Genomic DNA, 21,437 nt, shown 5'->3' with positions numbered 1-21,437 from the left:
AACTGGGTGTCGCATCAATCGTTACAATACTTAAAGGATTCTAAAGGATTTTAGCTTTATAGCTTTTAATTGTCTGGTGACCTGAGATGCCTTGAGTTTTTATCCGTTCTCTCTACACCTAAACCACAACATCTGAGCAAGGACAAAGTGCACAAGCACCTCCGGTTCTCTCTGACGAGGTGGTGACCACTTATAAATATAAAAACAGTGTATGTCTCAAAGAAATGAACTAGTTTCACATGTCCAGACCTCACCTTTCCGAGGTCATCACCGCTCACCTCTAACAGCAGCAGAAAACGAACATGAACCATGAACCTGAACTGTCATTGTGCCTATATTTTTTTTCAATATTACAACATATTCATATTTCAATTAGGTTAATATATTAAATCTCCATCAATCAAGTAATATCCTGCTATGAAATTAACTAGAATGACCATTGCTGATATAGGAGACAAGAGTAATGTAGCAGTTTGCAGTTCGTTTTTAAAAAGGCCCTAAATGTAGAACTCAGCAGCCCTGTTTGTTGGCTGAGGTCTAGAAATGAAAGACTGGTTGCTCTTCACCTTCATCTCAACCACAATACTTAGCAGAGACAAAGTGCATCTGAACCTGTTTGTTTCTCATGAGGTGTTAACTTTCACAGACTTAGTTTGGCATCTGATCTGGTCTGATATCATGTCAGTAGTGGCCAACATTCTGACTCCGTTCTTCTGAAGGTAAGTCACGCTATGGTCCTGGTCAAAATTAATAAATTAAATAAATGTTTTTAATCTGGGTCTTTAGCTGCCTTGTATTGGTGTGATTCCAATCAGTTTAGTTCAAAACTAGATGTACCGGTACAATGCAGAGCGGTACAAAATATGACCGCCGCCCAGTCCAGCACATTTTTTCCACAAAAATAAGTCACGCTGAAAGGCATATATATGATTCTAACTGTCTCACTGAATTGCATTCTGCACACTCAATTCTAACTGGTATCTGCTAGACAACAAGTATCAAAACATGATTAGTTCATAGATTTCACATGTAAAATACATTTTATACAACCCCACCCCCATTTTGCCTGTTCATAATTCTGAGAAATTCTTGAATTGTGTGCATGTGTGCGTGTAAATGTTTATGTTTATGTGTGTGTGGGTGGGTGGGTGTGTATGTGTGTGTGTGTGTGTGTGTGTGTGCGTGCATGTGCTTGTGTGTGTGCCTGCATATGTGCCTGTGTCTGTGCATGTGCATGCATGCGTACATATGTCTACTGTGTGAGTATGATTACTGTGAATGTATGTGTGTGCGTGTGTATCTGTTTATGCACATGTGTGCATATGGAATGGGTTAAAACGACCCCTTTATCACACTTGTATATTAATTCGCCGAACTCGTTGTGAAGTTTAAATGAACTGTCACGTTGCATCCGAGCTTTAAAATGCAGACGTTCAGAACATAGCAACATTGTAACATATGACGGAGGTGGCTTTTAGCTAGATTGATGACAGCAGGCTAAGTAAAGTAGTGATGTTTCAAAGCTAAAGTTCGTCAGAATCTTGGGATTAGCCCGCTTGACAACGGGAGAGATAGAACTAACGACTGGCCTTTGGCCGTAGCAACCATCCATTTAGAACTAGTAACGGCAGTTTGTCCTGCAAATTGAGAAATTTGTTGATATGTGTTGGAAGAAAGTAGTTCTACAAACAAGACAAGTTTTAGCGATTAAAACTTTTAAATTGTAACAGGAAATGAACACAACGCAAGTGGCAACAGTGGAATAAATAATATAAATAAAGAAAACAAAAATGTAATAGAATGAAAGTGGTAAGACAAAAAGAGGTAAGGAAATATTAGGCATAAATAAAAGTAATAAAACACAGAGTGCAATTAAAAATGGCTATGTGTAATCAGACTAAGGGTAAGCCACTGAGAACAGTTTTGTCTTGAGACTTGATTAGCAGTTGGAGTATTTTCTTATATCCTCCGGAAGTTGGTTGGCCAATGCTTCACCATGTTTTGTTCTGACAGTGGGTTTTATACAGTGGCGTAACAAGCCAATGGTGGGCCCAGGTGCGAGAGCGCTACATGGGCCCCATATCAACGAATTTCGGCCCAAGATGAATTAGCTCTGATACATGCAATACACATTAAGGGTGACTTCAATTGTTTATGCAAAGGGCCTGAGGCACCGAAGTAGTTTAGTAGTTACAGATTACAATTTCAAATAAAAAACACACGACTACATATCCATTACATGTCAAAACATTAAAAAAATATTTTATTAACAGCCTGCAGGCCAGGGTAATCTAATATTACTGCATTAACATCAACTCGCATGGAATTATGGGAACACTCAATGCGCCTCTTCAACCCTCTGCTGAAACTGCAAGCGTAGATTGCTTGCTTATAAACTCGCACTGCGCAGAAACAAAACTTAATGTAGCCTAACTTATTTAACCGTCCAGAAACCAAATAAAATTATTCATATGCATACAATCCCCAATATGCGTGAATTAGGCCATTAGAAGAAGGCCATCTTACGAGCCTTTCGTTGTGCAAAATCGTCAACGATGTTCCCAATATTTAATGCTCTGGCTCTCGTATTTTCAATGGACAGGATAGCTAACCCACCGAGCCTCTCCTGCCCCATGCTGCTCCTTAGGTATAGGTCTTAATAAATTTGAGTTTGGAAAAAGATCGCTTAGCTGTTGCCACAGTCACAGGCAATGTCAGAAACAACATGAGTAGGCTACACACTTCCCCGAATGTGGATGTTACACTGTCATAATCTACCACCAGCATTTTGGCAAGTTGAAAAATAGATGACATCTGTGAAATCTCTGCTTTAAAGCAAGACCTGAATGAGAGGAGTTGTGTTGGGAATGTTGGTGCAATGCCCCTGCTATAATGGTCTGACAAACGTCTTGCCTTTTCAAGCAGTTCATCATCACCTGCCAGTTGAAGGGTCGTACGTAAAGACTCAAACACATGACAAGTTTCCCGCATACTTGCAAATCTTTGGGAGAGCTGACTGATTATGATGTCCAGAGTTGCATAAAATACCTGCACTTTGACTCTCTGCATCGGTTAAGCGCTCATCTTCCGATAGATCGTCAAAGTGACGCTTCACTCTCCGTGCTCTAAAGTTCTAAAAAAAAAAAAAAAAAGGAGGCAGGGCGGGAGTAGCGACGGGCCCCGGGAGGTCACGGGCCCTGGTGCGACTGCACTTGCTGCACCTACTATAGTTACGCCACTGGTTTTATAAGAAACATTTTCGCTTGAGATCTGAGAGGTCTGGGGCGAATGTATTGTTCTTGTTTTAGAGGTGTTAAAAAGCTGATTTAGTAATGACTTTTATGTGCCTGTTGAACGTAAGATCACTGTCAATTATGACCCCCATATAGCTTTTGCTTTGGGTGCTTGCCAATTAATTAATTCCATATTGTCCTTATTCAGCTGGAGAAAGTTGTGGGACATCCAGGTGTTGATTTTATAGATGCATTCACATACAGTCAAGGGGACCATAGGGCAATTCCACGCAAAACTGTCACGTCCACTACGCCAACACAATGCCATGGTATGGTATGATGTGAATGATGATTACTTGAAATGTGAGCATTTACTCTTCTTGATTGTAGAACTTACATGAAAAACTTTTCACATAATCATTCACATCATACAAATACAATGGCATTTAGTTGGCATTGGACGTGACAGTTTTGCGTGGAATTGGCCCATAGTCGTTTGGTGATAGGGCTAGTTGAATTTGGGTGTAGCCAGCATAACTGTGGTAGGAAATCTAATTATTCTCGATTATTTGTCCAAGTGGCAGCATGTAGGTTGACAGAGGCCCCAGGATCAATCTCTGGGGGACACCAAAGATCAAGGATGTTATCGTAGAGGCACTGTCACCAATAGCAACAAAGAAACTCCTATCATGTTGATATCACTTGTGTGGGGTCCATAGACTGGGGTCCTAATTCCCGAGACTTTTGATTAGCTACTCTGAGACATGTCGACAAATATTTAAATGTAAAGTAACCCTTGATTAGGGTAAAGGCTGATCCCAGACATCCAACATCATTTATTTGGCGGCTATTAGGCAGGTTGCTGGATAACTCACTAGTGCCTCACTATTAAGACACAACATGAGGCAAGGTTGCCATTATAGACGAGGACCATCCCACAAACTACACAAAAAAGAAAGAATATGTATTCTACTGGGAGCACACAGACCATGTTATGACCAAGAAGGGAACATTAATCATGAGAACATTATGGTCATAAAATAATAAATAAGTCACATAGTTATTAGGCCTGTAATACACTTCCAAGACCAAATAGTAAACCATGGAAACACTATCTATTTTTATTTATTTTACATATTTAAATTTCTTACATCTCTATCTTCCCTTTTAGTATATTTGTATTTTCCTTTATTAAAATGTCTATGTGTTCTTAATGCTCCTACACATATGCTTTCTCTGGTCTCGGATGTTGTAAAGCACATTGAGTATGAAATGCGCTATAGGCTACATATACTGTAAAGCTGCTTGCCTTGCCTTGCCTTGCCTTTACAGTATTGTAAATTACAGTTTGATATAATGTATTGACAGTGATGCAAATTTCAGTTTAATGGGATGTATTTACAGTAGCCTAAAACAAGGCATATTAATAGGCTACATTGTCACTATAGAGACATTCTGCTAAATTAATAAATACAGTAAAAACAGTGATGTGGGTTCTTCTGGACACGTGAACAATCAGGTGCAGGGCAATACATGTGGCCAAATCCTGATTGGCTAAACCACAAACGATCAGCAAATCCACGAATCCCCTCACCAGTATTCCGCCCTCTGACACGCGCTTACGCAGGAATAAAGCTGTTAGCGTGTAGGGAAGGACTTTGGTTGGGATACCTCACTGCACAGAGCCAAGGTAAGTTCGTAGGCTATGTTTTAAAATGAGAATCAGGCGCTGGCGTGAGAGATTACAGCTACATAGCCTACATCCAATCACTTTCTGAATAACTGCCGTGAGACATGCGCGAGTGGATCAACATTTCTAGTGTGAAATATCAGTTATGAGTTCATGGCAAAAAATAACCAGCCGACGTGGTTAGACTTTTGGACTTTTAATAACTCAGCTATATATACTTTTAAAACAGTTAAACAGTGAAAAATGACAATGACAATTATGTCGTATCATTTCTGTATCCGTGATCTGCATTAATATTAAAGCCCAACTGGTGGGTAGACAGCGGAAACAGTTCCTTTGATTTCCGTTAATGTAATAATGTTATGCATGCCGCTGTAATTTAAGGTGACATATCTATGTGCAAAGTTTATGGGAAAGGGATTTAATTTGAGAGAAATATATTTTGTCACAATCAAACGTGTCAAGTAAAAACTTTTCCAGTAAACATTTGATAGCCTAATATTGGGGGATACCAAATATGCATGGGAGGGTCAAAACGTGTTCCTGACATTCTATTATACAAAATCTTAAAGACATGGCGTTATATTTACTCTTTTCTTTTTTACTATTAATGGCAAATAGTAGTGTAGCTTTGTTCATGTGTTATTCTATCTAATGACATTGATTAGGGACAGTGGTGTAGTCTAGTTAGCTGTAGTGGGTGTACTGTGATGTAGTCTAGTTAGCTGTAGTAGGTTTTGATTAACCCCAAAAATGTTAATACCTATCCTTGCCTATTTTAAGTGGGTATACTGAGACGGTGATGCTTTTTAATTTGGTATCACGTTGACTACACCACTGGTCAGGGATGAAACCCCCCCCACCCCACCCCTTCTTTCCCACAGACAGAATACTCATTTCCATTTGAGCTTACAGGTGCGCTTTTAGAATACATTTAGATTGGAGTCCTGAGTTGGAATACCATGACTTCTTCCTGTAATACCATCTCCACAGGCAGTGGCTGCTACTTCACCAACTATCACAGGTCTTACAAATACATAAGACAACGTTATGATGTCCATAACAGCAATTCATGACCATAAACAATAACGCATACGACTATATTATCATGACACCAAATTATTAAATAAAATAAATAAAAATAAAATAAATTTGCAATAGTAATATTGCAGGGGAGGAGAGTATAAAGTACAAAGTATATTGTAATTACGGCCTTGCTAAAGGATCACCTCGCCATCTTTATGGTCATAGCATTTACTGGTTTTGTAAATCTGCATCTCAAGTGTGAACTTGTCACTCTCCCACTTCACAAACAGAGAGGACATTCTTTGACAGCAATATTTGGCGTTATCTGGTGTTGGGTCACCAATGGGTATCGGTTGAAGTTTCAGGGTTGCGCCACACAGGCTGTCGAACAAACAGTCTGAACCACCACCACCCATTTTTATGGTTTTACAGCCTCCCTTGTGACTGCACCATGCCAACCCGTGTGCATCACGGTGTTTGAGAAGGCCTTCACGCAGCAGAAGTTAAATATTCAGTTACCATCTCTTCCTGCCGTTTATCTTTGCGATAACCAAAGCTGATTGATAATTGGGTTTATTATTAACAGAAAGGGCTGGGCCAACAAGATAACAGGGGGTTTATGTCATAGATCCTTATTGTCGTAAACCCACTTCCTTCTGTGAGACCATTTAATGTAAGAAGTTAATGTATAACCTTATGGGTTAATTACTGTCTAATTTACCTATATTTTAGATGTGCTGTTACAGGTTATAGCTTTTTCTTTTCTTATCAGGCCAGTAAATCTGTATTTCATTCTATTAGCCTATCCGTATTGAAACAAATGGTATGACTTAAGCTACTTATTATATTTTTTCACTTTGTCTTTTACTTTGGGTGGTTATGGTTTTTGACTACATACAATAGCACCTTTTGTGCCTTAAACTTTAAGTTAAGTTAACTTCACCTATTCTCTTCACTACTCTCAGTCACTGAATGATGTGTTAATGGCCACATATATGGTATATCTGTATATTATGGTGCTGGTTGATCTTTGGACTTGTTATATCCAGTGGAGGTACAGGATCACAGGATTGATTGCCCTGTCTGAGGAGACTCTACCAACCCAAGAGCAAAATGATTCTGTTGAATATTGAATCACAATGCTTTTTCATTTTTTTGACAGATGGTTGTCATTAAGGACATGTCTTTCAAAGCTGGCCAGGAGCTGAAGATCTCTGGCAAAGCCAAAAAAGCCACTTCGTAAGTTCATGAAAAGCTTTAGTAGTGTACAACTGAAGGAGCTCTTCGACAATTTTACAATCTAGCACTAGAAGAAAGGTGGAGATGGCTAATTAAACTGGAGTGTATCTGTTAGCTACAGTGAATCGTAAACAGTAGCATTAATGTTATTTGTCACCCTGTGTGTGTGTGCGTGTGCGTATGTGTGTGTGTATGTCTCCAGGTTCTGTGTGGAAGTTGGCCACAATGCAGATAGCATAGCCCTGCACTTCAACCCACGTTTTGATGAGCATGGCGATGTCAACACCATCGTCTTCAACTCCAAACAGGGAGATTGCTGGCACGAGGAGCACAGGGAGACCCTGTTCCCATTCCAGCCTGAAGAGGATTTCAAGGTGTGTGTGTGTGTCTGTCTGTGTGTGTGTTCAGCTGTCCAACTTTCCCTGAAAATATTAGTTGTATGTGTGTGGCTGCATCAACAGGGCGACATAACGGAGTTGTTAAGAAATGTTGCCATTGTCTTGACAACTTTACTTTGCAGGGTCTGTGTTCCCTCTAGTGGTGCAATCTTATAGTGCATTCAGCTTAGGGTGATCAACTGGACCTTTCAGTGCTCTGAAGAGCATCTACAGTTTATTGTTTTTTTTTTGTTTCACAGTTATCCTATCTGTTTACAAACATCAATTGTAAAAATATCTGTACATATCTCAGCATCAATTCAGGATTTTTTTGTGTCTTTTTGGAATGGAATTACAAAAACAAAAACGGTTAACGCTAACGTTTCCTTCTTTTGTAGATTGTTATAACTTTCAACAATGAAACCTTTTACATCAGTCTCCCGGGTGGCAACATGATACATTTCCCTAACCGCTTCGGTGACGACAAATTCAATTACCTGAGTTTCAGGGGAGACGTTAAGATCTACAGCGTCAAAATCAAATGAGGCAACCATCTTGGCTCGGCCAAACACCATCTCCGCAGTGACTTTGCCACTGTGTGAACGTTGTCCTGTTTCTGTCTCACTGTAACATCATCACTGAAATATGTTGTGACTGCGGTCTGACTTAATTATATCTGTGAATCACTGACTGTGAAAAATTGCATGTGTGCAGTGAAAAACAATGACCTGTGCTTGGGCCTTAGCAACCTAAGTCCTAGTCTCATCCCACTGTTCATAACCACTAATAAAACATTCTTTTTTTCACAACGCTTTGTCTGTGGTCACTTACAATAGTCTTCACGTGCAAAAACACTCTACTGTCATCTGTGAAAAGGTGAGGTTCTCAAGATCTCACAACTTCACCCAGCCTGCCTGCCTACCTTTACAGAGGGGAAACTGTTTTTTTTTTATGTTGAGTGAACTCTTTGCCATTGATGCAAAAAAAGGTGACGTTTTTGTCTAGGTGGCATTATAAAACAAATCCTGATATTAAACCTCGCTTCCTGGTAGGGGGGAAGAGGATATCGTGAGCGGGTGGGTCTATCCATCTCTGTGTTTGTGAGTGTGCGTGTGTGCTTAAAAAGTACTAGTCTGACTTAATTTTTATACCAAGCAGAGGGGCACTGTAGCTTGTTCCTCGTAATCCTGATCAGACTAGAACAGGCCTACAGGCGCTGTAACTTGGTTTGACTCTGGCTCACACATTGCAGGGTGAGACGAAAGTCGGCATTTGTCTGACTGCTCTTGTTTGTATTGCAACCAGGATGTCCCACACAGACTGGCTCTGTTGCTACATCATACTCATGTATTATTTGTCAAATGTTATAAAAGATGATGGAAAAAAATTTAACTCTTTTTTTTGATGTTAAAAATATCCATATCTCTTCTGACTGACCACATCAGCTCATCCACTACCCATAGTATAATGCGAAGTTAAAATGCTAAGGTGAAACTAATCAGAACACCACAAATTTGTAGCATATATTAGGCTGCACTGAACTGATAATTATGGAGCCCCTGAAGGGCCATGGTGGGAATGATTTTGTAGAGATGTAGATTTATTTTTCTTTATTAGATTTATATGTTCCTTTTGCATTCCCTTTCAATACTTTTGCATTCCTTTACAATACGTTTGCCTTTGAGAGGGAACACAAACCTATTACGAGGAAATGCAAAACATTGTGAGGGAACTCAATAAGAGCTCAAAAAAAAAAATCCCACCATGTCCCTTTGGGGTCTCCGTAGAAAATAACTGGCTGAGTGTGGGCTGAGGTCAACATGATGGTAATTGATCATAACGCTACTTTATCTCTGACCCTAGGAGCTAATGTCAAAACATGAACAGGAACAATAGCACACCGCACTCCTCCGGAAGCGCCACAATACACAGCAGCATAAGCCGGTCTTTCTCTCTCTCTCCCTCTCTCTCTCTCTCTCTCTCTCTCTCTCTCTCTACACACACACACCCTGATTACCTCCGCTGACATCACCCCCGTTGGAGCCCTGCTGTTTATTGGGCTGACCAGGCCGTGCCAAACGTCTCGCTGTGGCCAAGTTCCGTCCCCCCTGTGCGCCTCTCAGCAGATTCGTCACGGTGCTGTGTGTGGCCCTGACGCTGTGCTGACCTCACCTGCTTCTGCAGCGCCCAAGATGAATCACCTGCTGAGAGTCTGTGAACCCAGCGCTGTCCAACTGCCAGTGACATGCGCATAAATCCCAGGAGGAACTACTGTGTGTACACAGATAGGTAAAGGGAAGGTTACAAAGTCACTTTTTAAAGCTGCACACAACCTATTCTATGCGCACACACTTTCATATAGCCTTTACATGAATAATGTTATAAATACTGTTTAACAGATGGTATATAGCAAATAGTATGCAAGTAAACCTTATGTCAGCCTTCAGAGAGAAACGTGAGAAAGTCATGTGATTGGTTTCTTTTATGGACCAAAAAAGTTCATCCTACTTTGCTCCTGATAGTGTTATTCTAGAATGAATAGTGTTTTTCAAAAGAACGAGTCAATTAGATCATTCGTATTAGCCTACTGATCAGCCAAACTATCCTACTACTCTTCCATTCTTTGTAGGTCAACACAAGCAGGAACCAACTGTTGCCATTTGACCTCTTTGTTTGGTCAAATGATTCAAAATGTATTATTCTGTGACTAATTTAGCATGGCATTGTTTGAAGACGGCCACCGTGTAGTAGATGGCTCAGCATGGCGGCGACACGGTCCAATGACTGCTGTCCAGGCCAATCTTGTTCATGTATTTTTCTCATGCTGGTGGATAATGGATAACCCGGGGAGGAACCACATTCTTGCGAACAATTTGTAGAGCAGCGCGAAAGGGCCTGTGCCTGCTGGCTGTGGAATGTGTCAGGCTGGGGGCACATTCCACACACGGCACAGGGTCCAGCGCAGACACCTAGCCTGCACACACACACACACATGCACACAAACACACACACATGCACACACACACACATACACACATGCACACACACACATACAGGAAACGAACACCCACAGGCATCAGGCTCAAGAGTTCTTACACCCACACATAATAATATAGATAGCGTCTCACAAAATCTAAAGGTCGTGTTACCTAAAATATGCACAAAAGAATACAACAAGATACAAAACAATGAGAATATACAGAGTAGCTTCAGTTCACACCACTCTTGAATGAAAACATAATCACAGACACAGCATCAGATCTCTAAATAATTACTCCGCCTCAACTTTGACAACTCAAACAAACATAGACATTACACACTTCATTCATTGTGATTTACACGTTTACTATGACAAAATAGGAGAAATCATTAAACTTTAATAAAACGTAACTGCCATATATCTCAATGTGCAAAACAATGACGAGGCACTATGCATCACTAAACAATTCCAGTAAATGAAAAAGCAAATCAACCTATATTTCAAAAGTAAGCACTTTGTTTTGTAGCATTAAATGTCAACATGGATCACAACTTAGCTTCTGCTAGTCTCTACACTTTTCCCTCAGTGGAGCCCCTTTCAGTTCACTTTCAGTTTACATTCAAATCACCTCGCCAAACATCATCCTACCCAGTCAAGTGTGTAACATTATCTTCCACGAAACCCATGCTGCTGATTCGGTAAAGAAGTTGTCAGGTGTCTCGGGTGACCTTCAAACACTCCAACACACCTGTCCATTCTGGAGAGACAAGACTGCTATCCACTAAATTGGGGTTGTGTATTACATTTACTCTTAACAAGTCAATGAGGGTGCCCCCAACCACTTGTCTATAAGAGGGAACAAGCAAAATCCCATCAGAGCACATGCTTTGAGGTTCTCAGCAGAAAACCGAGGTGGTCAAAGTCCTGTTACTCTCATCCCGCGGCGAGAACCACGACGCGATTGGCGATTACAAATCCTGGGTGTCCACCGGGGGCCCGACGGCGGGGGCCGAGGCCGGCTCTGTCCGACTGGACACGGTGGCCTGGCTGCGCTGGGCCAGGTAGTCCTTGTAGTTGCGGGTGAGGAGCGTGTAGAGCAGCGGGTTGACGCAGCTGTTGCCGTACGTGAGGCACGTGACGAAGAAGTTGACGTAGGTGTGGGCGGCGGGCGAGAGCACGCGCAGCGACTCGGGCGAGAAGAGCTTGGCCAGCTGCCAGCCCCAGAAGGGCAGGAAGCAGGCCCAGTAGGCCACCACGATGCTGAAGATCATGGCCACCACCTTGTGCTTGAGGCTGCGCCGGCGCCTCCGGGAGGAGGACGACGCCACGGAGCGCTCTCGGCCGCCGCCGCCGCCGCCGCTGCGCTTGGCCAGGTTGGCCTGCGCCGCCCAGTAGCGCTTGGCGAGGCCGGCGTACAGCCCCACCATGACCAGGCCGGGCACCAGCATGCTGGTGAAGAAGAGCACGGTGAGGTAGGCGCGGAAGGCCTCGGGCGTCCACGTCGGGAAGCAGATGCGCTTGACCAGGCCGGCGGAGCTCGGGCGGCCCTCGCGCAGCCGGATCATCACCATCATGGGCAGCGTGAGCGCGAAGGCCAGCAGCCAGATGCCCAGCGACGCCAGCCAGTGGGCGCGCGGGGCGGCGGCGGCACGCCGGGCTCGGAAGGGTGCCGCCACCGCCCGGTAGCGCTCCAGGCTCATGGCCACCAGGACGAAGACGCTGGCGTGCATGGTCAGCAGGTCCAGGCTGAGGAGCACGCGGCAGCCCGTCTCGCCGAAGAACCAGTTGTGGGCGAAGTAGGTGCACACCACGAAGGGGATGGTGCCCAGGTAGAGCAGGTCGGCCAGCGCCAGGTTCAGGATGAACACGTACATGGAGCCGGCGCGCCGCAGTGCCGCCGAGCGCATCACCAGGAGCGTGTAGATGTTGCCCGCCATGCCCAGCACGCACATGCTCAGCAGCGTGGCGCCCAGGAGAGAGGTCACCCACGCGCCACCGCCACCGCTGGCACCACCACCACCACCGCCACCACCACTGCCGCTACCGGCGCCACCACCCGCGCTGACGGCGCTGATGTTGGGCGTCTGGTTCATGCTGGGAGCGCTCCTCCACGGAAAGGTGAAAAATCCGGTGCAGCAGAGCCTAGACAGCTGTGCAGCTGACGGCATTCAGCGCACACAACTCCGGATGAACAAACTTTTTTTATTTTTTTTGAATGAACGAATGAATGAATCAGCGCTGGCTTGAGGCTGACTGACTGACTGACTGACCCAAGTCGGAGAGCAGTGATGAGGAAAGCCAGCTGTCTCCCCCCCTTCAAATCCTTTAAGCCACACAATTCAGGGTAGATATTAGCGGACATAACTTTGGAGTTCTTGGTTCAGTCCACACACACAAATACCACCACTCGGCCATGGTCCTGTTCTCCCTCATGCGGTCCAGTGGAACAGAAGAGACGGGAGGGCGTGTGTCGAGGCTCTCCCTCGCTGCGAGCTCCAGCGTGACTGCCCCTCTGGGTGGCAGGGTGACTGCGTTACCACCCCTCCGCTGCTGTAAGGCTCTGGATAGCCCCTAGATATCCCTGACCGGTGCGCCTTATCAGTGCTTCCATGCAGGTCCGCTCGCTTCTGGGGTGACCTGTCCAGAGGCGTCTGCACCTCCAGAGTATCCCTCCGTCTTTGGTTCTGGTTGAGTGTGTGACATGAGCGGCGTACTCTTCTCTTGTGTCCCTCTCTCACTATCAACTCTCCTCTTCTTCACTCCCTCCCTCCCTCCCTCTCTCTCGCTGTATCTCTCATGTAGGTGCCACGCTGAGCGGCTTGCGCAGGATTTACGAGATTCCTGTTGGCTCGTCCTGTCGACCGTTTGAGCACCAGGGTGTAGTTTTGCACACCACAGCTCGGACCTGGAGAACGGCACATCTCTCAACCCTGCACTAGCCCACCCCACCCCACCCATCAACACCACCTCTTGTCCACCCCACCCCTTAACACCACCCCATGCACTAGCCCACCCCACCCATCAACACCACCTCTTGTCCACCCCACCCCACCCCTTAACACCACCCCATGCACTAGCCAACTCCACCCCACCCATCAACACCACTTCCTGCCTGGATCCCCATTCCTCATTAAGATGACCTGACAACTTACAAATAAGAACCCAAAATACTGATCGACACAAAATACTGATCGACACAAAAAGTCCGCTTTTACGTTCATGGTTTCCATAAAACGTTCTAGTTTGTTCTTAAGCAAAAACATCCACACTCAAAAGATAAAAATAAAGTAAAAAGGTGAAATGGAAAAGAAACTAGTCTTTTATTATAAACAGAAACTGAATGTGTGAGTCCCACCGACATGCTCTCCTCTACATATACTGATGGTGTGTTCTGGCATACAAGATACATACAAAACCACATTTAAGGCATAATTCATAAATTGTGTGGGATAATCCAACAAAAAGGGATACTTTATTCAACAACAGAATGACACCAAACAGGAAGTTGTGGACATAAAAAACACCACTAGGTGGCAACCAAGGACAAAGAATTGTGATGTAGAAATAAAAAGGAAACACATAATGTTATTCAGACATGAGTCTATACGTTCCAAACCATGATTTTATAAGACAAAACATACAAATCTACCACAGTACAATGTATAAAACACCTTTTAGAATGACAATGGACTACAATGGACTACAAAGAACTCTTAAAATACTTTAGTGTATAGTGAGCCCTGGACTGTTGAATATGAAATAAAGCTTTCAGTAGTGTTACACCAGATTGGCTCATACACAGTTCACCCTTTGCCAGGACCCCTGAGTGTTAAAGGTCAAGTACGATGAGCTGGGGTCAAGTCTTGCACACAGCTGATGAAAGGAGGAAGGGGGGTCCAGCTCCATCAGTTCTTGTACTTGTAAAGAGCCTCCACTGGTGAGAGCACACACACACACACACACACACACACACACACACACACACACAAAGACATGGCGTACATTAAAAACACAATGTAATGGATCTGTAGCAGCAGCAGCAGCACAAGAGTGGACCATGCTCTTCCCAAGAGAGGGCCTGGATGACCACAGCTTTCCCTGGGTGCCTACCTACCATTAAGACTATTAACCTGTTGTCCAGAGTTACAATGATCCCTTTTTGCTGCCATCTAAAATCACAATAACCCACAACCAGGGTACTAAACCTATTGTGATACTAACTTTATTACTTGGCAGAAAGTGAAACTAAAACAGCAGTTTAGTGTCAAAATATTAGCTTTCTACTTTATCTTTTAAGTTATATTTTACTCAAACACAGTCAGTAAATGAAAATTCAGCTATATACTGTAAGCTATGTGTAAGCTAAGTGTTTAGTGTAATATACTGGTGATGCTGTGGCTTGATAGAACAAGCTGCTCAGAACACCAACAGCATGGGTTTGATTACCAGGACACACAAACACTGAAAAAAAATCTACTTTTTATGTATACGTGAAGAGTTCAGATGCAAAACCCTTTTAACGACCACCAAATAATTTAACTTCAAAACCAGCTAAATAGCACTCTCTTCCTGGTCTGAAATATCCAATTGTAGGCAAACACCTGTAGGAGCCTAATAAAAACAGGCTCCTATAGGCTGCTATATAAAAGAAAAGTGGTCTGACGGATTTAAAGGGTTTTCCATCTGAGCTATTCATCTACTGTAAGACACTTTAGGCCAGCGCATCGGCTAACTGTCCGATTGGCCAGCGCATCGGCTAAATGCCCGATTGTAATAAATGTGATCGTGGGACACTGCAGTGGCCACTGCGTGTCCGAGCCTTACTGCTGTACTCCTGCGGGGACATCTGTGAGCTCAGCACGTTGTTGAAGTGCGTCAGCCAGTCCTGCTGCTCGCTCTCCGTCTCGCAGGTGAACAGAAAGCTGCGCTCGGGCGTCACTATGGTGATGCCGTAGTACCAGGAGCCGTTGCAGTGCGTCCCAGCGGGCAGGCCGGCGCCGGCGCTGTAGCCCAGCTCATTGTTGCCAAGGAACACCTCACCTTTGGCAAAGGCATCCTGGGGGGGGGGGGCAGGACAACAAGTAGGTTAGGCAGGCTGGTGTGTTTTAGATTGTAAGACAGGCAGAGCACATGTACCAGTCATGGTCAACCCGCAGACCGAGGAGGCAAACGTGCTCGCAAGGAGGAGCGAAGACTCATGGGTGCTATGGTCTGTCCATAGCACCTTTTAGTGCCAGGGTCCGGTGAGGTTTATGCACTGCACAACTGTGGCCACAGACACACACACAAACACACACACACACACACACACACACACACACACACACACACACACACACACATACACACACACATACACACACACACATGCAAACACACACATGCAAACACATGCACACACACAGTGTCAGAGTCAATGCTGAACAGCGGAAGTGGAAGACTACGTCCAGAATATAATGTGATATGTCTTCCCATATTCCCCACACACCACATTCACAGGAGCACAGCGATACCATTACCTGTTGATATACTGTAATGTCTGTATTCTCTCCACCAACCAGCTGCTGTTGTTTTTATATTATATACACAAATAAAGTGACTTGACTGAAACTTCCACACACATCACTGACAGGAACTTAATGAAGGCCATAAACCAGAGAGAGCTTTCATCCCACATGTGCTGTTTCCACCCCTCGAGCTCCATGATGCGTATCTTATTCTCTGTGACACGTCTCCTCAGGGTGTCAGCAGTGAAGACGGAGCGGGAGCAGGTGTCATGGTGCAGTGCTCATAAATGAATCATAACACTGTGGTGAGTTGGGCCCAGTTCAATTCTGATAAGCTAACTCAGCAGTTTAGCCAAATGTATAACTAGCATTGGTGGAGCCTCCCAATTTTACAGGGAAACTAGAAGGGCACTTGAGAGAGTCCAGACCTCAGGGCCAATATACCCTTATCTCGCTATGATCCACCCCATGACTTTTAATGGGTTCTTATTTGGCCCCATTCTACAAACCTCCACTAAGAAATAAAAAATGGGGCTGGTATTTATTTGAGTATTCCTGCTGACAAACACACAGAAGACGTGACTGAAAAAACAAGCACCTTGGTTGAGGTGATAATAAGGAGGCCATGCTGTTTGGGGACTTCTGAAAATGATAGAGAGCCAATAAGAGGGCTGAATAAAATACTGCGAAGCGTCAGAATGGGGCATTACATTACAGCAATACATCTAATACCATCATCAATGGCCAGAGAATGCCACCGTTACAACTGGGCTGTGTGAAAGTTTTTCTGGAACTCAGCCATTAAAAGCCCTGGAGTAAAATTATTATTTTGTTATTGTGTGTGCACACACTGGACACTCAATACTTATGGTAGTGTTGTTCCAATTCATCATCGGCACAAGAACAAGAACACCAACCCTGTGTGTGTGTGTGTGTGTGTGTGTGTGTGTGTGTGTGTGTGTGTGTGTGTGTGTGTGTGTGTGTGTGCATCAGGGGTGTAGTGGGCGTTGGACGCGGGGGAACGCCGTCCCCCCACTTCTTGGAGCATTGTTTTGAGCATTTTAATAAGCATTTATTAATATAACAAGTGTTATTACCAGTGGTAACAACGCATCACGCAAACTTCTCCAATTAGGCCTCTTTGTCCTAAAATTCGTTACAAGAATGACCGTCATGCTGTAGGACTAGCACTCCACCATGCGTAAAGACATTAAAAACTACACAGCTCGTCGTTCCACGTTACCCGAAAGTAGCTAGAAAGTGGCTAGAAAAACATAGATTATGCAACTGCCTGTATCCGAATCTAGCAAGCATCTTCATGGCCCTTCGTTTGTGTTTTGCAGAAAACAGGTAGGCTAATCCAGTGGTCAGTGGTAGGCTAATCCAGTGCATCAAACTCACCAGTGGATCTTTGAAGTACATGAGGCGTCTATGGTCCAGGGTAAACCAGCGCTTTTTAAAGCCTTCTGTTTGCTGAGAAACACACACATAGGAAGAGAGGAGAGGAGGAGAGGAGAGGAGAAGAGAGAGAAGGAGAGGAGAGGAGAGAGGAGGAGATGAGAAGAGAGAATGAGAGGAGAGAGGAGGAGATGAGAAGATAAAGAAGGAGAGGAGAGGAGAGGAGAAAATGTTTTAAAAGACACAAGAGGTAAAGTTTGCCTGTGCCTGGCCAGGCCTCAGTGACGCAGCATACTTTCACTCCCAAAAGAGAGGCTGACATTCTCCAGGAATATGTGTGATGCTCCATTGCTTTTCTCCTGTCAAGCTCTTTGCTACGAGCACTCCCATCAATCAATGTTAGGAACTCTCAAAGGTGCATCTCTGAGATATCATTTCACAGGGAGGGATCTTCCAGTGAGATCTCTGTCACACCACTGTCTGCATTACATTCCAATTCAAACTTCTGATAGTAGAACATCCTAAACTGGGTCAAACAACACATCCGCTGGCTGTTTTTCTGTTAGATAATACAAAACACTAATTCAGTATTTCAATAACTTATAATAAACTGTAAAAAGGCTGTCACTGCCATCAGTACAAAAATGATGTTAACTATAAAATTGGATGTCTAATATCACAAACATTATATAACTTAACATGGGGTATGACGGGGAAGAGATGATATGAGAGTAGACTGAGATAAGCTGAGACTGAAATGAGACTAAGATGAGACGTGTTGTGTTGCGCCGTCTTACCCTGGGGCCTGTCTTCTCCATGTAACCCTCCTTCAGAAAGTTCCGGGTCAGCTTGGGTCTCAGCTGAGTAGACACAGAAGGCCCATTGTTAGTCTCGCCATGCGAGGAATGGAATTTGACTCTGTGCTAATCTATATAATTGAATATATGTCAGTTAAATAGTAATTTCCTGACGGGGAGTCTAGTTTTAAGGTCCATTGTTTTATTGCGTACATTAATTATAACTTTATAGGTTTGGATAATTGGGGGACTTGAGCTGAGAAATAGGAAGGGAGAGAATTAAAACAGTTTAGGTGTGTGTGTATGTGTGTGTGTGTGTGCCTGAGAGAGAGAGAGAGAGAGTGAGAGAGAGAGAGTGAGTGAGAGAGAGATAGCGAGAGAGAGACTATATGAGAGACAGACAGAGAGATTGATTATATGTAAAAGTTTTAGTCTGTGTGTGTGTGTGTGTGTGTGTCTGTGTGTGTTGTTATACCTCAGCATCTGTGGCTCCAGGGAAGGCCACACTTAAGTAGTGAAGCTGCACAGCTCGAATAGAATTAAACCAGTCAACTATCTCCTACAGACAGAAAGAGTTTAAAGAGTTAAAACAGAGTGTAACTCACATGTAGGAGGCAATAATAATGCACTTAGCCATTTCATTCCATGCTACCATTTGCACACACACACACACACACAAACAAACACACACACCTTGCCATTCTCATGGTAGACAAAGATATTGCGAGTGCTGTAGTCCTTCAGGTATGTGATCTGCAGGCCGTTGGGGTTGCCGATCTTCTCTGGCTGGAAAGATGCGTTCATGTTGTCTACCTTGAGCACCGCCTTGGGTTCTTTAGCCTGAAGGTGTGGAGAGATTTAAAGGAAAATATATCTTATGGCTATGTTGTGCTGCGTCTTATTTGGAGCTTAGGGGATGCCAGAGGAACAACCCTCACCTAGACTCGTGCCATTATGTGGTGTGTGTGTGTGTGTGTGTGTGTGTGAATGCCTTTGGTACTTTCTAAGTGTTCAGTAGATGTCTGAAGACAAGCTGTTTGAGTTTTGGTCTTAAGCACAGTTATGTCACAGTTATGTTCTGTAGCCTCATCCCCACCGAGGGACCATCAGCTGCTCACATGTTGCTGCAACAGGTGCCAGTAATTAAATAAACAAAGAAAAATAAACAAACCATATGTGTATGTAAGTGTACCCGGGAGTATGTACAGTATATTTAAAGGCGTACATAACACCAATTCTGAGTTCTGCCATTGCCAGTTGGCAAAAAGTGGCATTGAAAAGAATTGCTGTGTCACAACACAGCACAGTAAATGACACTGTTGTCCTGTTGACTATGCTTTCATTCTACACCTCAACAACTCAGAGTTGCTGCAACTTCCTACTCTGTTCCAATATCCAGCGGCAGCCAACTAGCAAAAAAGGGCTGGGAAACTGTTACCAAAAGGTGGCTGAGTAAGCGTGTAGTGGCGTTTATTCCTCCATATCCACTATCCACTAGCGCCTTAAAAGGTCATTTATCAGGATACCGGCTGCAAACTGAACTGGAGGTCTGAGAGAGGAGGGATGAAGAGAAGGGGGGTGGAGGAGGAGGAGGAGGGGATAAGGAGGAGGAGGAGGGGGAGAAAGAGGAGGAGGAGGCGTGGTAGCTTATCCCCCCCCCCCCCACCAAATTGCTTTGATGGCATCATCCGGGATTTGCCGCACCACGTGCCGATTGGTTTCTTCCCGCTCCCGCAAGCTAAGGCTGGTGTTTGCCGTTCGCCGCGGGGACTTGGATTGAGAACTTCATTTGGAGAAAGTATTCACTGCCGTGAGACCAGCTTAGCTGAGCATTTCATGGTGGCTACTGCCTCACAACCAAGAATGACAACAAAAAAATGGCGCTTAGAGCAGCCTCTCTCTGGCATGCTGGGCAGTCCGCCAGCGGGGGAGTCATGTGTGGACACGCCAGGCCTGCAGGCAGGGGGAACACCAGGAAGACAGGAATCTCACCGGAATCTCAGGACAGAGAGGCCAGGGGTGTGTGTGTGTGCGTGTGTGTGTGTGTGTGTGTGTGTTGTGAATGGCTGTTATGTAATGATTAATTACCCTACCTTACCCTACCCTACCCTGTGGAGTGGTGCAACACCACAAGCTCTAGTTAAGCGTTAACTAATAGGTCACAGGGAGAGAGGTCAGTTGCAAAGAGACTCACATCATATTTTGTGTAGTACTTTATTGTTCCTTCCCTCTCAGAGAGAACGAATCGTCGGCTGAGGAACTGGCCGTTGTCCCGCCCCCTCTTCATCAGCATGCCATCCCGGATTGCTGTTTGTCAGTCAGACATGTCAATCAGTGCAGCGGTGGTTACCATTGGTTGATTAGGTATTCTCTGAACACACCAGGGGACAGTCACTGGCCACTCACCCTCCTCGTAGGTCAGCTTCTTCCCAGCCTCCATGAACTCTCTCCTCTCATACTTGGCTCTGATCCACTGCTCCCTCAAGATCCTGCAGACACACACACACACACACACACACACGCACACACACACGCACACACACACGCACACGCACACACGCACACACACACACACACACACACACACACACACACACACATGCACACACACACACACACACACACACACACACACACACACACACACATGCACACACACACACACACAAACACACACACACACACACACACATGCACACACACACACACACACACACACACACACACACACACATGGGACATACACCCACACGCATATGCACATGCACACACCACACACACACACACACAAGGGACATACACCCACACGCACACACACACACACACAGCCACGTAAACACACACACAGCCACGTAAATATATCAACGCCAATACATATGCAAGGCACAATTTTAAAAAGATGGAGATGTTGGTAAGACAAGAAAAAAAGGAAGTCATTGAATTCATTAGCTAGACACTGTTAAATTATATCTTCATTTTCAGGAATTCTTCAAATACTTGTTCTTTCCATGCATTCTGTCCCTAGACTCCTTACACTGCAATTTAATAAGCTGTGGGTTTAGTCGAGGTATAGAAAAAGAAGTGGTAGGCAAACACTACATTTAGATTTTGAGAGAGGTGGAATATATGCTGTTTTTTTTTTTTTTTGGGGGGGGGGGAGCTGTGTCCTCACATGGCAAGGTAAGACTGA

General features: G+C 44.4%; 3 protein-coding genes across 3 annotated transcripts in view; 1 reads left to right on the top strand and 2 right to left on the bottom strand.

The window, feature by feature from the left end:
• Positions 1 to 4,847: 4,847 nt before the first annotated feature.
• lgals2b (lectin, galactoside-binding, soluble, 2b) lies at positions 4,848 to 8,343 on the top strand. The gene is made up of 4 exons (XM_076271606.1): positions 4,848 to 4,923; positions 7,112 to 7,188; positions 7,391 to 7,562; positions 7,964 to 8,343. Exons 2-4 carry the CDS (start codon positions 7,112 to 7,114, stop codon positions 8,108 to 8,110), a joined length of 396 nt encoding a protein of 131 aa, XP_076127721.1. The 5' UTR covers positions 4,848 to 4,923; the 3' UTR covers positions 8,111 to 8,343.
• A 3,170-nt stretch (positions 8,344 to 11,513) lies between these two features.
• Positions 11,514 to 12,638, bottom strand: uts2r4 (urotensin-2 receptor 4). Its single transcript, XM_076280871.1, has one exon. It carries the CDS (start codon positions 12,636 to 12,638, stop codon positions 11,514 to 11,516), a length of 1,125 nt encoding a protein of 374 aa, XP_076136986.1.
• A 1,203-nt stretch (positions 12,639 to 13,841) lies between these two features.
• The window catches only part of LOC143131981 (arf-GAP with dual PH domain-containing protein 1), a 17,204-nt gene continuing 9,608 nt past the window's right edge, over positions 13,842 to 21,437 (bottom strand). The window contains exons 4-11 of the mRNA XM_076291452.1: positions 20,654 to 20,736; positions 20,442 to 20,554; positions 18,941 to 19,087; positions 18,723 to 18,806; positions 18,248 to 18,310; positions 17,454 to 17,525; positions 15,370 to 15,601; positions 13,842 to 14,479 (exon numbers count right to left, since the gene is read on the bottom strand). Of these exons, the coding sequence (XP_076147567.1) occupies positions 14,451 to 14,479; positions 15,370 to 15,601; positions 17,454 to 17,525; positions 18,248 to 18,310; positions 18,723 to 18,806; positions 18,941 to 19,087; positions 20,442 to 20,554; positions 20,654 to 20,736 (823 nt within the window). The 3' untranslated portion in view covers positions 13,842 to 14,450. The remainder of the gene's footprint in view (positions 14,480 to 15,369; positions 15,602 to 17,453; positions 17,526 to 18,247; positions 18,311 to 18,722; positions 18,807 to 18,940; positions 19,088 to 20,441; positions 20,555 to 20,653; positions 20,737 to 21,437) is intronic.

The sequence above is a fragment of the Alosa pseudoharengus genome, unplaced genomic scaffold, assembly GCF_046254945.1.
Source record: "Alosa pseudoharengus isolate Yale_2024_CS ecotype anadromous, Long Island Sound unplaced genomic scaffold, YU_APseudo_1.1 YU_APseudo_1.1_scf_1, whole genome shotgun sequence".
Taxonomy (NCBI): Eukaryota; Metazoa; Chordata; class Actinopteri; order Clupeiformes; family Clupeidae; genus Alosa; species Alosa pseudoharengus.
Note: the sequence above shows the minus strand (reverse complement) of the source record. Positions and strands in the feature narration are given on the sequence as shown.